We start from the raw sequence: 17,218 nt of genomic DNA, 5'->3' as shown, positions 1-17,218 counted from the left end.
GACCTCTTTGAAAGTCCAATAGATCTGTCATTTTAATGAATTTTAATTACCTTTTTCTGATGATATCTGAAAAAAGAAACAGCAATTTTAGCAAAACATATTAAGCAACACTAATAATAAATCAAAAAACATAAGAATAAGCTTTTGACAGTTTTATAGATATTTCAGAATTATGATGCTAGGTGTTTCTATTATTTTGTCCAACCCCTGTATATATATATATATATATATATATATATATATATATATATATATATATATATATATATGTATATATATATATACCAGAGTAAGCACATAAATGCAAAACAAGGTGGAAAAAATAGTACTCGAATACCAGAGATAGAGTAATATGCTTTATAAAAAAGCAGCAAAAATATCACAGAAGCTGTTATTCAGAGTTTCACGTTCCCATTCGTCGGACAGTTTTGTTTAGAATGAAGCAAGATAAAACTATATGCAGAAATACAATTACTTTGATGGATACACATTTGAAAATGGTTTTGTTTTATTGGTCCTTTCAATTAACGGTCTTTTCAATAACCAGTTGCATGAAATAACAAATTGCTGTTTAAAATCATATTATTATGAATATCGAAGAAAGCATTAAATCAGAAATAGCTTATAAAGAAGGGAAAAGGCCTGAGTACCCAAGGTAAATAATTAGTTGTAAAAATAATAATAAATTAATAAATTAAAAGATATATCTGTTTAAAAATTTTTCTCGCTAAATTACATATACATTTAGCAATATACACACATACCAAACAATCTATAATATACGTATATACACTAAACATACAGACGTAGGTACATGGCTACATACATATACAGACATATATAGGCAAAACATAAATATATATACAAATGCATATAATTGTATGCACGCACACACATGCACGTGCACAAAATCTTCTGGTGCGTGCTTATACAAGTTAGTTGTTACAGGCGAAAGAAAGAAAAGGAAAAAATCAGAGAATAACAAGTGGGTGGGAGAGAGAAAGCAAAAGGGGAAAGGAAGAAAAAGAATCAGAAAATTAGAGAGAGAAAGGGAAAAAAATAGATAGAGGCAGAGAGTAAAATGATGGCATTAAGTATCTAACAAAGGTTAGATAGTTCGTTTAGCTTGTGAAACGTGCACATATAAAAACGCACACAAAATTACATGTATATCTACATAAATACAAACATACATACAAATACACACGCATATAGACACGCATACAAATATACAAGTAAATATTTATGCAAATACATGCCCACATATATAAATGTATATACACATATACATACACAAGTAAGTTTATCTTAACCTTTTTGATGTGACTCTACTCTATATTGTTTTCTCCCCCATCCTTCTCTAATTCCCTTCTTCTCCCCTTCACCGTTTTCTATCTGTCTCTCTCTCTCTCCCCTTTCTCTTTTTCTCGCTCACGTTGCTCACACGTGACCATTGTCCATCTTTCATTTCCTCATGACCATCTTTCTTTTCCTCTAGGATGTCTTCTATCTTTTCTCCATGTTTGTTTTCATTCAGTTTCCTTGTATGTCTCCATTGTCCTGTTTTTATTCCCAACTTTAATCCTCCATAAAATCCTAAATTTTACTTTGGTATTTATGGGAGCAACTGTCTTTGAAGACTCGTGTTGGCATTCAGTGCTCGAAATGAGGAGTAGATAGACAGCCAACAACTGATGAAGTGTCATTCTTTGTGTTACTTGCCCTGTTTTCCATTTCTTTTTCTCTCATTGTTTGCGTATTTAACTCATTTGTTTTCTTATTTCACGTTTACTGTTGGTGATGTCCTGTACCCATATATGCATATATATGTATATGTATTTAGTGGGAATAGAATCAAGTCTTGAATGAATTTTCCAAACCCCCTGTTATGTTTTATATTCATATGAGCCATCTACTTGCCCTTTAGCTCTATAAACAATTCCTTTTTCAAGACATTTACCTTCCAACAGACAGCAAGTCTTATCTTTGCAGTTCCTCAGATTAGATTCAGCACTGTAGTTGTTTGTAACAATTTTCGTGTTTTGCTGATTAATAAAAGAGGCGAAGTTTTTGCAACAAGAGTAGCTGACCTTCAGTGTTCTTCTAATACTGAATAAAATATATTATACATGCAAGCATTATACGAATTTGGAACACAAAACAATAAACATTTTCAATGATATATTAATATTCAAAAGGAAATTTGCTATATTCAGTATTTTATCCACTTTGTTTTTATTAAATTCAAGTATTTCAATTCTAATAAATTATTTCTCCTGGCATTTCTGCACCAGTCGTTGTTATTGCATCTGCAGGCATCCTGATCTGTGTACCATGGTGAAAATCTTCATTGTGATTTAAAATGGCACCAAAAGGAAAAAAATTGTCTGAAGATTTGAAGAAAATCATTTTTATTTCCACAAGAATGGTTTAGGATACAAGCAAATGAATGCATATTAGCATAAACACAGTTACTAAAGTCATTCAGAAGTACAAAGCTACTGGATAGCTAAGCAATAAACATTGTGCAGGTTGTCCTATTTTAACTGCACATAATATTCGCCACATCCAACATTGCATAATGGACAACAGGCATCGTACCGCCTCATCTTTGGCCTAAGAAATGTCCTCTGTTAGTGGAACGAGTGTACCCACCCAAACAGTTTACCAAAGTTTGAAACCAGTGTGGCCTTCATGGATGCATTCAACATAGGAAGTCTCTCCTCACTACCAAGCATAAATCAGCTGACAAGACTAAAATCAGCTTGGGTCAGATGGTATTAAGTGAGTATGGCAACGACCAGGTAAAGATAATAGCTACAAATGCACCGTGCCTGCTGTGAAATACGGCAGTGGAATTGTTATGCTTTGGAGATGCATAAGTGCAGCTGGTGTGGGAGGACTCACATTTATTGAGAGAATAATGGATTCAAAGCTCTATTGTGACATATTGCAGAAAACAATGTTGAAACACATCAAGGAACTCGGAAGACATTCCACGTTCCAATATGATAATGACCCTAAACACACTTCAGAGATGATGTCTAAGTTTTTATCAGATAAAAAGGTAAAGGTATCACCTTAGCCTACCATGTCACCTGATAGAACATCTGTAGGGTGTTTTGAAAAGGAAGGTTGAGGAGAAAAAATCCTGCAATGTAACACAGTTGAAAGACCTCATCCAGGATGAATGGAAATCGATTTCATCAGTTATATGTGACCCTATGCTCAGAAGGCTTAATGCAGTCATTGAAAGCAAGGGCAGTCACACCAAATATTGAATATAGCAAATAATCCTTTAGGGTGTACATATTTGTGTATCGTTTTAAAATTAATATTTCATTCATATCTTTGAAAATGTTTATTGTTTTGTGTTCCAAATTTGTATAATGTTTGCATGTATAATATATTTTATTCAATATAAATTTCGTTTGATTTCCTTCAATATCATCAGAGTAATGGCAGTTTCACTGAAATTTTTTAGGTGTGTACATACTTCTGTAAGATACTGTATATACATACATACATGCATACATACACATTCAAATATGAATTAGAAACAGTGGTAGTGTTATAAACATTATCTGTACAACATATTTAATGAATGAGTGTTATTTAAATACCAGAAGCTGCTGTTTTTTGTCTGCAAAAAAATCCCGTATTGTCTGATAAAAGTCTGCAGTTCCGGCATTTAAATAGCACCATTAAATTAATGATGCTGTATTGATAGTGTTTTCATTATAGTGCTGCTTCTATTGCGTAATTTGAATATATATATATACACTCTTGGAATGGTTGGTATTAGGAAGGGCATCAAGCTGTAGAAACCAAACCAAATCAGACTGAAGCCTGGTACAGCTCTCTGGCTTACCAACTATTCCCAGTCTAACCCATGCCAGCATGGAAAACAGATGCTAAATTATGATGATGATATATTCTTTTACTTGTTTCAGTCATTTTGACTGTGGCCATGCTAGAGCACCACCTTTTAGTCAAAGAAATTGACCCCTAGATTTATTCTTTGTAAGCCTGGTAGTTATTCTATCAGTCTCTTGCTGAACTGCTAAGTTATGAGGACATGAACACCAAGATCAGTTGTGAAGCATTGGTGGAGGGTCAAACACACAACTATATACATATATATATATATTCGACAGGCTTCTTTCAGTTTCTGTCTACCAAATCCACTCACAAGGCTTTGTACAGCCTGAGGCTGTAGTAGAAGACACTTGCCCAAGGTGCCACACAGTGAAACTGAACCTGGAACCATGTAGTTGGGAAACAAGCTTCTTACATCACAGCTTATATTTGAGGTTCCAATGAAGCTATAGGGTGTTACTCACTGCACTCAACTGAATCCACTGGACCCTTTAGTAGGAACAGCTGTAAGTTAATGAAGTCCATAAGATAATTGTTTATTCCCTTGCCATCTCATTTTCTTATATGTGGGTATGTGTAAATATATATGCATGTATTATTTTAATTTACAAGAAAAATTTTCATTCTAAACTACTTTCTAATATTATCTGTTACTCTTTGAAAATTTGTGCCAGTTTTCTTAAAACTGCTCTGAAAAGCTTGTTTGAATACCAAACTTTGCATATCAGTTATTTGCAATTGATAAAACAGTACAAATTGAATGACTAAAACTAGTAAAAAGTGAACATTCATGTAACAATTTTAGTGTATTTTTAAATAGCTAAAATACATACATACATGTATATATATAGTAAACATATAATGTTTTGTTTCTTTGCTATAGTTACATGGCCCAGATGCAAATATTCTCGCAAAGGATTTACTTACGGCTCTTGGACACGTGGAAGAGGTTACCGTATTGTGTCGACAAGAAGACCACCATTTCACAGAAGAAGCAAATAGGAAATTGTCTAAATACCTTCAGACTGTTATCACAGAACTGGTATGTATGTAATATATGTGATGTATATATATGTAATTTATGTGTAAGTTCACTTTGCAACCACTTTTAGGTTCAGTCTCACAGTGCGATATCGTGGACAAGCATTTTCTACCATAGCCCTTGCCAACCAATGCCTTTTGAGTTAATCTGGTAGACAGAAACTATGTGGAAGTCCATGATCATCATCATCATCATCGTCGTTTAACGTCCGCTTTCCATGCTAGCATGGGTTGGACGATTTGACTGAGGACTGGTGAAACCAGATGGCAACACCAGGCTCCAATCTGATTTGGCAGAGTTTCTACAGCTGGATGCCCTTCCTAACGCCAACCACCCAGAGAGTGTAGTGGGTGCTTTTACATGCCACCGGCACGAAGGCCAGTCAGGCGGTACTGGCAATGGCCACGCTCAAAATGCTGTATTTTATGTGCCACCTGCACAAGAGCCAGTCCAGGGGCACTGGCAACGATCTCGCTCAAAAGTCCTTACACATGCCACGGGCACAAGTGCCAGAAAGGCGTCGCTGGGCACAGGTGCCATCACGATTTCGCTTACCCCAATAAGTCTTCGCAAGCTGAGTTTCGTATCCAATGGAGACGACGTTGGCATGGTTGCCAGTCGTAGAATTTAACTCGATTTCGATTTCACTTGCCTCAACAGGTCTTCGCAAGTGGAAGTTTAGTGTCCAATTTAACTCGATTTCGATTGCACTTGCCTCAACAGGTCTTCGCAAGTGGAGTTTAGTGTCCAATGAAGGAAGGAAGGTATGCATAAGTGGACTGGCTGAGGCCTTAGATTTAGGTCTCACTTGGCTTGGCGGGTCTTCTCACGCACAGTATATTTCCAATTGGCAGAGTTTCTACAGCTGGATGCCCTTCCTAACGCCAACCACTCAGAGAGTGTAGTGGGTGCTTTTACATGCCACCGGCACGAAGGCCAGTCAGGCAGTACTGGCAACGGCCACGCTCAAAATGGTGTATTTTATGTGCCACCCTCACAAGAGCCAGTCCAGGGGCACTGGCAATGATCTCTTTCGAAAGTCCTTACACATGCTGCAGGCACAAGTGCCAGAAAGGCGACACTGGGCACAGGTGCCTTCACGATTTCGCTTTCTCCAATAAGTCTTCGCAAGCTGAGTTTCATGTCCAATGAAGGAGACGACGTTGGCATGGGTGCCAGTCGTCGAATGTGACTCGATTTCGATTTCACTTGCCTCAATGTATATATATATATATATATAAATATATATATATATATATATATATATATATATATATATATATATATATATATATAAATAATAAAAGATGGGGTCAATTTATTTGACTAAACCCTTCAAGGTAGTGCTGCAGCATGGCCACAGTATAATGACTGAAACAAGTAAAGCATAAAAGATGCCTACAATCTATGAATAATGTTTGGTGAAATCGTTTATGCCTGATAAAATGCTTGGCAGGATTTCATCCATCTTTATGTTTTAAGTTCAAATTCCGCCAAGGTGATCTTTGCCTTTCATCCTTTCAGGGTCGATGAAGTATCATTTGAGCACTGGGGTCGATGTAATCGACTAGGCCCCTGCCCCCAAATTTCATGCCACGTTCTTCTAATAGAAAGGATTATTTTGTATGTTTGATATCTTTATTATTCAATTCATTGAAGGCAATGAGCTGACAGTATTGTTATTGTGCCAGACAAAATGCTTAGCAGCAACCAAAAGCCACCAGCTTTGCCTTTCATCCTTTCAGCGTTGATGAAATATATACCAGTTAAGCACTGGGGTCAATATAATTGACTAATCCTTCCCACCAGAATTTCAGAACTTGTGCCTATAGTAGAAAGGGTTATTTAGTTCATTGAATGTTCCATACAATGAAGGGGCAGGTTTTTCACAAAGAAACAATGATTTATCATTCCAATTTGGATGATAACAAAGGAAACAAGTGTTTAAGGATATAAATATAAATTTACAATCTGCAGTATGTATGTATGTGTATACATACATGCATATATATATATAAATATATTTGGTACACACACACACTTATGTATACTCATGTATTGAGTTCTGTTTCTCTGGTTTGTTCCACCAAACCAATGATATATATGTAGCAAAATTGTTATCATGCCTGGTAAAATGCTTAGTGATATTTCATCCGTGTATACATTCTGAGTTCAAATTCCGCAGAGGCCATCTTTGCCTTTGATCCTTTCAGGGTCAAGGAAATAAGTACCAGTTGAGCACTGGGGTTGGTCTAATCAACTTGTCCCCTCTCACAAGACTGCTGGCCTTGTGCCAAATTTTGAAACCAGTATATATGTAACATATATAACACTCACACACACACACACACACACACACATATGCATATACACTCACACACATGCACACACACACACACACACACAGATGGTGCATGAGAAGTCTAAAGTCAGTGAGATTGAGGTGTGAGACATCTCACCTCAATAATACCTTAGGAGAAGCTGCTGAATAACCATCTTTTCATAATAATAAATATATATATGCATGCATGTATGTATATGTGTATGCATGTATGTATGTATATATACATGCATGTTTTTATGTATGTATGTATGTATGTATGTGTGTGTGCATGCATGTGTGTACTGGTCATCAATACAGGTAAGGTTTACAGTATGTGTAGGCATGGCTGTATGGAGCAAGCTTTCATCTATGTCATTCCTCTACACAATGTTCCCTCATAACATAGAGAGGTTGAGAAAGAGGGTGAATGTTGTCGATACCAAAAGATTGCCCTGTATGACTGAGAAATTTACTTCCCAATGACATGCTTTTGAGTTCAGCCCTTCTGCCTGACTACTTGTCTTCTACTACAGTCCCAGACTGACCAATGCCTTCTGAGTGAATATGGTAGAGGAAAACTACAAAAGCACAACTTTCATGTGATAATTGCCCACGAGTGTCACTGTTACACTAGTATCATTCGTTTCCAATCATCCATGAAAACACTTCTGTTGTTGCTGCTGTCGCCACCAATTGTGTGTTAAATTCGCCCAAAATCAAAAAAAGAAACAAACAAAACTCTCATCTTTCATGTCTAACCAGAGTTATTTCCCTTGTGTTGCAGTTGGCATTGGACACCAAAGTCTCCCTGTCTGCTCTGTCATCTAACAACTATGAAGCTGTAGAAATGTTGGTCTACTTGTCTGAATGCCAGGTAATCTCTTAATTATTACTACTGCTCTCTTGCCTTTTATCCCTTTCATTCACAGGTAACTAACAAAAGAAGATTCATGAATTAAATATATGGTCTTGTATGTTGTGGGAAAATTGAAAAGTTCAGAGAATAAATTATTTGGTGATGTCATCTGCACAAATAGAAGTGGTTCAGTTGATCCAATGTTTTTACACAACCTGCTAGAAATAGCAGCCAAATCCCTCTTTCAAACTATACCTTGCCATTTTAAATATTAAAATTTAAAATGTTAAACTATGTTAGCACCTGATATATATATATATATATATATATATATATATATATATATATATATATATATGCGTGTGAGTGATATATATATGTATGTGCATGTATAGGTATGTGTGTGTGAATATATGTGTATGTATGTGTATGTATATATATATGTGTGTGTGTATATAATAAAGGGTAAAAATCATTAATAACAGTGTGGAAATAAAGACCTTATAGGTAAATTTTACAAATATTTTATAATTATACTAGCAGTATAACCCGACGTTGTGACTTATTACGCCATCTACGATAAGTCTTGCTAGGTGAAAATCAACTAAAAAAGAAAGCCTTACAATGAAAAAACCCTTATGATGTAAATATGTTCATAATTCAAAAGACGATGAAATTAATAGGGAAAGTCTGAAGGCTGTTTTGCGTAACATTATTAAGTGTATGTAAATTTCATCCGTCTAATTGGCTATAGAAATGCTTGTGCAAAACAACTTTTTGCGCTGCCTTGATTATACATAGCAGGGTAATTCCTTTTCGCAGGAGGTAGGACGGCAATTTGTGATGAAGCAATTGCTGGTGATCTGTTGCTACACAGTTCTGACAGAATTCTATCAGATTGGGCAGTAGATGATGCACCGTTTTGCATTATGTTCAAAGTAGCTTTGGGAATGTGGTGAATTGCTGCAATCTGTTGCTGTCTTTTTAAACCGGTTGCTTTCTTTCCGCAGCAAGCTCTCTTGTTTGGAGGCATAATCTATATACATATTAAACAGAACAACAAAAGTTATAACAGGTGGGAAGATCGGTAGTTTTCACATTTCGGTGATTTTTCAGATTAACACCCGCACGATTACGTAACCCTAACCCTAAAACCGTAACCGTAAGACTAACCCTCATCGTAACCCTAAAACCGTAACCCTAACACCCTAGTGAAAATCGTGCGGGTGTTAATCTGAATAATAATTATAATGACCTCTGCAGATCAAACTCCCAACCCACAACTAAGTCTTAAGTGTATATATATATGGGCAACACACACACACATACACACTAAATAAAAAAATGTTAGTAAGTACAGAACTTCAGCATTATATATTAAGATGGGCAACACACTAAATAAAAAAAAAATGACAGGTATTTATATGTATGTGTGTATTAATGTGTATTCTGTGTCTATATATGGTAGTGAGTAAATGCGTTTTAAGAAAGATATTAAAAAAATTCAGTTTGTAAGGAATAAATGTTTGACTGTCGATCGTATTTGGAAAAGAATGACAGATATTTGTATGTATGAGTGTGTGAGTTAAAATTCCGCCGAAGTTGACTTTGCCTTTCATCCTTTCGGGGTCTAAAAAATAAGTACCAGTTGAACACAGGGGTCAATATAATCGACTATTCTCCACCTGCCCGAAGCCGCTGTTGTGGGAAAAATTTAAAATAATAATAATAATAAATAACTAATAATAATAATAATGACCTCTGCCAATCAAACTCCCAACCCACAACTAAGTCTTAAGTGTATATATATATGGGCAACACACACACTAAATAAAAAAGATGTTAGTAAGTAAATGTGTTTTAAAAAAGATTGTTAAATTTTCAGATTAACACCCGTACGATTTTCACTACAGTGTTAGGGTTAGGGTTAGGTAGGTAACGATGCGGGTGTTAATCTCAAGATTTACAAAAAGATTTTCAAAAAAAAACTCAGTTTGTAGGGAATAAATGTTTGTTGATCGTATTTGAGAAAGATGTCTCGATGGTGAAGGACGGTGTTAGAAATGGACAGTAAACTTATAATTCCCGCCAATTAGAATGAGGTCATTGGTAACCATAGGTACATATATATGTGTGTATTTACGTATGATTAGTAGTGTGTCTGTTTATTTGACTCTCACTCTCCTTCGTTTCTCTGTCTTTTTTCTTGGATCGTTCGTAAACGTTCATAAGAGAAAGTAGCAATTGAAACGATGTGTAAGAGGAATAGAAATAGTTAATTTTAGAGGGGCAAAGTAATTTTGTATGTAGTTTTAGTATCTGTCATTACAGTATCGAAATGTGATTTGATACTGAAATAGTTTTTTTTTTCTCCTTCCTTTCTTTTTGTATTTGTTGTTGGATTTTTCGTAAGGGTTCATAAGAGAAAGTAGGAGTTGAAAGGATTTGTATTAGAAAGAGGAAATTAGATTTTATTAGGGAGAAAATGTTTACTCGTGTAGTTTTATGGATTATATTCGTTATTAGGAAATTTTTGGAGTGAAAAAATGATGCAGTGACCTAACAAATTGTATTTAGAATATTAATTGCGATTGTTTAATCGAAGAAATTTGGAATTGTGTAAATGTATGAATTTTAAACATACACACACACACAGAAAATTTGCCTTTTATAGTATAGATACATAATTATAACAAGGGATTGGCTATAAGCCTCTCCATTTTAAGGTGGTAATATTGTCTTTTGGCGTCTATTTTGCCAGCGCATGAAGAGGCTTATAACCAATCCCTCATTATAATTATCAATAATATTAATATGCTAACTTTTTGTTTTTGTACGTACCTGTTGTGTGCGTCACACTTACTTGAAAGAATTGGCAAAACGAGAGAGAGGAGGACAGGAAGTAAGAGAGAATGAAAGAGACGGCGTTTGTTTTGTGTTTTTAAATGTTTCAGAGAGGACGTAAGAGAGAAAGTGAGGGAGAGAGAGAAAAGGTGAGAGAGAAAGAGAGAGTGCGAAAGAGACAGTGAATGGTGACGGCGTTCATTTTGTGTTTTCAAATGTTTATCAAATCACAAGAGAAGTAGATACATAGATACATTGTTAAATCAAAAGTGGGAGAGAAGAGGGACACAAAGCAAAAAAATGAGAGAAACAGTAGATATATAAATCCAAAGGAAAGTTCATATATAGATACATAGGCACAGCAAATATTGGCTGTCAATTTCTCTTTTCATTATCACACGAGGATAAAATTAACTCACAAATGGCTGAGTACTCCACAGACATGCACAACATTAACGTAGTTCTCAGGGAGATTCAGCCTCACACAGAATATGACAAAGCTAGCCCCTTTGAATTACAGCTACAACTTGAGTCATGTATGTATATGAATGTATTTGTGTGTGTATAATTTAGGTTAGTTAAAACGTGTTTCCAATAATAAGTGTTGCGTGGTGGAAATAAATGCAATTACCAAACTTACATTCATAAATCCATTTATTATTTCATTCTTTTGCATTTCAATTTTTATATTTGTACCCAGAGATTTTCGACAACTGCATGCCAGAAGAAATGGAAAAACGAGTAATTTTATCTCTTAAAAATTCTGTCTGTCTTGCAATAAATGAAAAAAGTTCTTAATATTATACCAGAGGCACTGAAAACGTACGTAAGCACAGATTCAGTGTCCTGCAATAATGAAGAGGAGGTTCAGAACTATCCAGTTGAATTCATAAACTCACTCACTCCATCCAGTATACCTCCTCATCGCCTCAACTTAAAAGTAGGCGCTATTGTAATGCTGCTAAGAAATCTCTCAATTAGTCGAGGATTATGTAATAGAACTCACATGAAAGTGCAAAGATTTCATGAACATTGTGTAGAGGCATCATTGGTAACAGGCTCCAACAGAGGTCGTACAGTTCTAATTCTCAGAATTAAACTTAGCCCAAGTGATGCAAATATTCCATTCACACTAAACTGACTTCAGTTTCCACTTTGACTTGCATATTCAATGACAATTGATAAGGCTCAAGGGCAAACACTTGAAAAAGTTGGAATACATTTGCCTCAACCAGTATTTTCTCATGGCCAATTATAAGTCGCATTTTCAAGAGCCCAAGCTATGGACAATATCAAAGTAAGAGTTACGACACTCAATTGGGATAAGAGACGAGGCCAAAAACATGGTGTGACATACGCACAATATATTGTCTACCATGAAGTTCTGTGAGCAAGACCACCGCACCAGCTAGCATCACCACCTCACCAGGTGCTCCATCATTACACATCCACATTACACCTTTAAGATCAGGGAGCCAGTTAGGGGCTCGCTGGATTTCTCTCGGCATACCAACAAACCACAAAATTGCACCAGCCAGCATCACCACTACCTCCAAGCCTGTCATATATATATATATATATATGTTTGTATGTATGTGTATGTGTGTGTCTGTGTTTGTCCCACTACCACCATTTGCTTGACAACCGATGCTGGTGCATTTGTGTCCTTGTAATTTAGCTGTTCAACAGAAGAGACTGATAGAATAAGCACCAGGCTTACAGGGAATAAGTTCAGGGGTCAATTTCTTCGATGAAAGGGTGGTGCTCCAGCATGGCCACTGTCAAATGACTGAAATAAGTGACAGAATAAAAGTATACCAGAAAAACGTTCCATACCACTAAACCAAGAAGGTTCTTTGAATATGTACGATGCATTTTAAGGTTAAATAGTAATTTCGTTTACATTTGTGTAACTGAGATATTTTGGTTGGATTATATAGTCATTGGTGTTACATTACTTTATATATTCTGTAACTGTCACAATATACTTTTCTATGCCTGAAATTTTTGTGGAGAGCGGGGCCAGTTGATTAGATTGACCCCAGTACACAACTGGTACTTAATTTATCGACCCCGAAAAGACGAAAGGCAATGTTGACCTCGGCAGAGTTTGAAGTCAGAATGTAAAGACAGACGGTCATAATATACAATCATTTCTCATGGCACCAGGACACTGTTTACAGATGCTTACACTTTTTGTTTCGCGTGAATTTTTCACAGGTCCAGCCAGTGTGTGTATTGGCTGTGTGGTAAGTAGCTTGCTTACCAACCACATGGTTCCGGGTTCAGTCCCACTGCGTGGCATCTTGGGCAAGTGTCTTCTACTATAGCCTCGGGCCAACCAAAGCCTTGTGAGTGGATTTGGTAGACGGAAACTGAAAGAAGCTTGTCGTATATATGTATATATATGTGTGTGTGTGTTTGTGTGTCTGTGTTTGTCCCCCTAGCATTGCTTGACAACCGATGCTGGTGTGTTTATGTCCCCGTGACTTAGTTGTTCGGCAAAAGAAACCGATAGAATAAGTACTAGGTTTACAAAGAATAAGTCCCAGGGTTGATTTGCTCGACTAAAGGTGGTGCTCCAGCATGGCCGCAGTCAAATGACTGAAACAAGTAAAAGAGTAAAAGAGATATAATGTGTATATATCAAAAGAATATTTTTTTCTCTCGTGTTCTATCCTTGACCAGCCTAACTCTGGCCCCCTCTCCCTCTGTCTCACTCTGTGTTTCGATAACCACTTGCTTCTCCAACACTTTCCCCTCCTCCACCACCCCACCCTATATAAATTGGCACACACACTCGGATTCCACTACCTCATTTTAATAACTCCCCCGAAAGAATACAAATCCAGAAGATGCTCTTCTCTAATTTTGCTATTTCGCGGAGTAGGGTCTAATTTTGCTATTTGGAGAAGGGTCTGAAAGCTTAAAGTTCCTGTAAATGGACAGAGATTTAGAGACGTATTACTCAAAGCTTTTGACGAAATAGAGGGGGATATAGTATCACATGATGTGGAAGACAACTGGAGGTTTCTACGGGACAACCTGCTGAGGGCCACTGACCAGATTTGTGGATGGTGCAAAGTCCCCTCTCGACCCAAGGTAACGTGGTGGTGAAAGAATGTTGTTGACGGGGCCATTAGGGAAAAGAAATAGGCTTGGAATGACTGGAAGAACGGTGGTAGCAGGGAATTGTATCAGACTGTCAGACGGGAAGCTAGGAGACAGGTTTATTTAGCCAGAGGAGAAGCAGATAAGAAAAAATTTACCAAAGTTCTGCACCGTGAGGACCAAAAACTTGAGGTATTTCGTGTTGCAAGACAGTGTGTGAGAGAGAATCATGATGTCGTAGGAGAGAAATGTGTCTGCATGGATGATGGTTCACTTGCACTAAACGAGGCTGCAAATAAAGAGAATAAATGGGAAAAAGAGAGTCTGCTGAATGCCAATTCATCAGAGGGACCAGTAGTGGGGGTGGATGCTCTGAAAGTGTAGTTGCTAGAACAAGAATAGCCTGGGCAAAGTCCAGAGAGCTCCTACCTCTGCTGGTGACAAAGGGCCTATCGCTCAGAATAAAAATGTAGACAGTATGACGCATGTGTACAGCCATGCTGCATGGCAGTGAAACATGGGCCGTGACTGCTGGGGACATGCACAAGCTTGCAAGGAATGAAGCCAGTATGCGAAGTGCTAGAAATAGGAGCCAACACACCACCGACTCACCCACCCCCATTCCGTTTTCAGGAAATAAATACACAGTTATCTATGGAATGGTCAAATTAATTGAAATGACAGGAAAAATCTGAAATATTATCAATTTGACCAAATAGGTACTAAATTTAGTTAACTTAGACCTACTTAATAACTATAATTTCATCCTCATGCAACTTCACAATATACTTTCATTCTTGCGTAATTGTTTTCGTGAATCTCTTCTATTTCACAAACACGATTCCTCTTGATCCTACTGTATCACTACAATTTCATCCATATGTAACTTTACAATGTCATGAATATAAAACCAATGTAAAGGAGATAATAATGCACATTTAATTATCTCCCTTAGACAGCTCGTTTATTTCGGAAAAACAAATGAAAGAAATATAATCCACATTTAATTGTCTCCCTTAGACTGTTGATTTATTTCGGATCTGCCTTGACCAAGATGTTGGAAAATGGCCGGTAGCTCCGATTTAGAGTTAGACCACTTCTATTGTCTTCGGTGTAAAATTTTACACAAGAATTAGCCTTTGGTTTTTATAAACAGGGTGATTGAAAAGTAACTCCCTATTTTAGAATGCTTATATTTTATTTATTAACTATAATTTTTAGAAAAAAAGTCCTGGGATCGATTTGCTCGACTAAAGGCGGTGCTCCAGCATGGCTTCAGTCAATTGACTGAAACAAGTAAAAGAGTAAAAAGTATGTGGAGAAAGCGTATAGCATGGAGTTTTATTTAAAATTTGATATAGGCACCCACATTCGCCACCAGCTTCTCAAGCCGCCCAGGAACCGCATCAACTGATTTCATCAGGAACTCTTGTGGGATGGAAGACATAACTTCTCGTATTCGCCCTTCAAGTTCTTCCAAAGTCATTGGTTTGGTAGTGTAGACTTGCCCCGTTAACCAACCCCAAAGAAAAAAAGTCACAGTGTGTTAAATCAGGGCTTCTGGCTGGCCAATTATGCGGACCGCAATGACCCATCCATCTCCCAGGAATGTGGGCATTCAGCCATCCATGAACAATAATAACAAAATCAAATAGCATAAAAATCAAATCTTCAGTATTCTCCCCAAGTACTGATAATTGGCCAGATTTCAGCATTCCTGTTATTGTAAAGGATGAAAGGACCCACAATTCTGTCCAAAGTCATTCCACACCATACCGTTACCCTGGGCTGACTCTGCATTTTTTCAGTGGTAATATGAGGATTTTCTCCTGCCCAGTAGTGGGAGTTGTGATGGTTCACAAACACACCAATATGGAATACCGCTTCATCACCCTAGAGGATAATTTTAAAGAGATCAGACCATGTTTGTAGGACTTCTAAATTTCAAACAAAATAATCAATCTGAAAAAAAAAGAATCAAATCAATTCTCATACATTATTTGATGTTTTGTGTTTGTATTTTCAGGAAGTGTCTGCTCCTGTCAAAGAAAGTGTGAAGGATGTCATGAAACTGATGTGTAACTGTGACCGTCACATAAGTCACATGTTAATAAACTCATCTGTACCTCTGTCCCTTGTCAGTGAACTGAAATGCTCAGAGACAGGTAATGACTAATTCTTAGTTGCTCTTTAGTTCCTTGTCATCTTCTTTAGCAGCTTCATCACCATTATTATGTTCATCATTAATGTCATTGTTATCATCATCATCATTGTCACCATCACTGTCATTATAACATTATAACAAGTTTTGGACAGTCTACTCCAACTTTTTCCATTCATTCCAAGACTTATTAGATCTCATGGAGATCTCACGAAGCTGGTATATTATAAATCATCCCTCACTTCTTTTCAGGTTATCACCAAGTTGCACCAAGCCGCATCTCCTCTAACGACCTCATCAAATCATCAAGTGACATCTCAAATTACATCATTCCAAAACATATTTGATCTATCTCTAGCTTTGGTTATTAACAAGTAACTTTTCCAAGATCTAATCTAATATTTTAACTTTCTTGTTCAAGCACACTTGAAGGACATTCAAGATTCGTGTCTCACTAACATGCAGCACCAAGTTCTAACACAAGTGTCATATGATCTGCCCTTCACTCTGAGGGAAAGACCTTTGCTGCCAGCACTTTTGCCTAACCCTGTTTAACACTGACTACTATACTTTCAGAGCAACCACCTCCTCTGATAATTACATTTCAATAACAAAAGCTATCGACTATTTGTAGTGTGCTATCTAGACCTTTCAGAGGATCTACTTTGTGTGTGCTCATAGTAGGTTTTGCTCCAGTGCATACATCATAAATGAAGCTTACTTTCTCTCAGTCTGCTTGGGATTCCACTACACTTCTTGTGTGTCCATACCTTACATTGGGTACAATATAGAATTCATATCTACTTATATCTTCGGAATGTGGTAGCCAGTCAAATTCTTTCTTCAAATCAATGTATGCCAGGAATAGTGATTTGCTCTTAGCCAAGTATTTCTCCTGCAGTTTACCTCACTAGAAAGATTGCCTCCATGGTACCTCTTCTGAGCATGAAACCAAACTGCATTTTGTTTAGGTCTTCTCTATCATTGATTTTTTTGTTACCT

General features: G+C 36.8%; 1 protein-coding gene across 2 annotated transcripts in view; it reads left to right on the top strand.

Annotated features, from left to right (window-relative positions):
- LOC106883214 (uncharacterized) overlaps nucleotides 1–17,218 on the top strand; it is a 185,029-nt gene that overhangs the window by 151,599 nt on the left and 16,212 nt on the right. For both annotated transcript variants that reach the window (XM_089338234.1, XM_089338235.1), the window contains 3 exons: nucleotides 4,763–4,921; nucleotides 8,029–8,118; nucleotides 16,082–16,220. In XM_089338234.1, coding sequence (XP_089194360.1) covers nucleotides 4,763–4,921; nucleotides 8,029–8,118; nucleotides 16,082–16,220 — 388 coding nt within the window. The remainder of the gene's footprint in view (nucleotides 1–4,762; nucleotides 4,922–8,028; nucleotides 8,119–16,081; nucleotides 16,221–17,218) is intronic.

Source organism: Octopus bimaculoides, chromosome 20 (genome assembly GCF_046866305.1).
Source record: "Octopus bimaculoides isolate indiv1 chromosome 20, ASM4686630v1, whole genome shotgun sequence".
In the NCBI taxonomy this organism is placed as follows: domain Eukaryota; kingdom Metazoa; phylum Mollusca; class Cephalopoda; order Octopoda; family Octopodidae; genus Octopus; species Octopus bimaculoides.
Note: the sequence above shows the minus strand (reverse complement) of the source record. Positions and strands in the feature narration are given on the sequence as shown.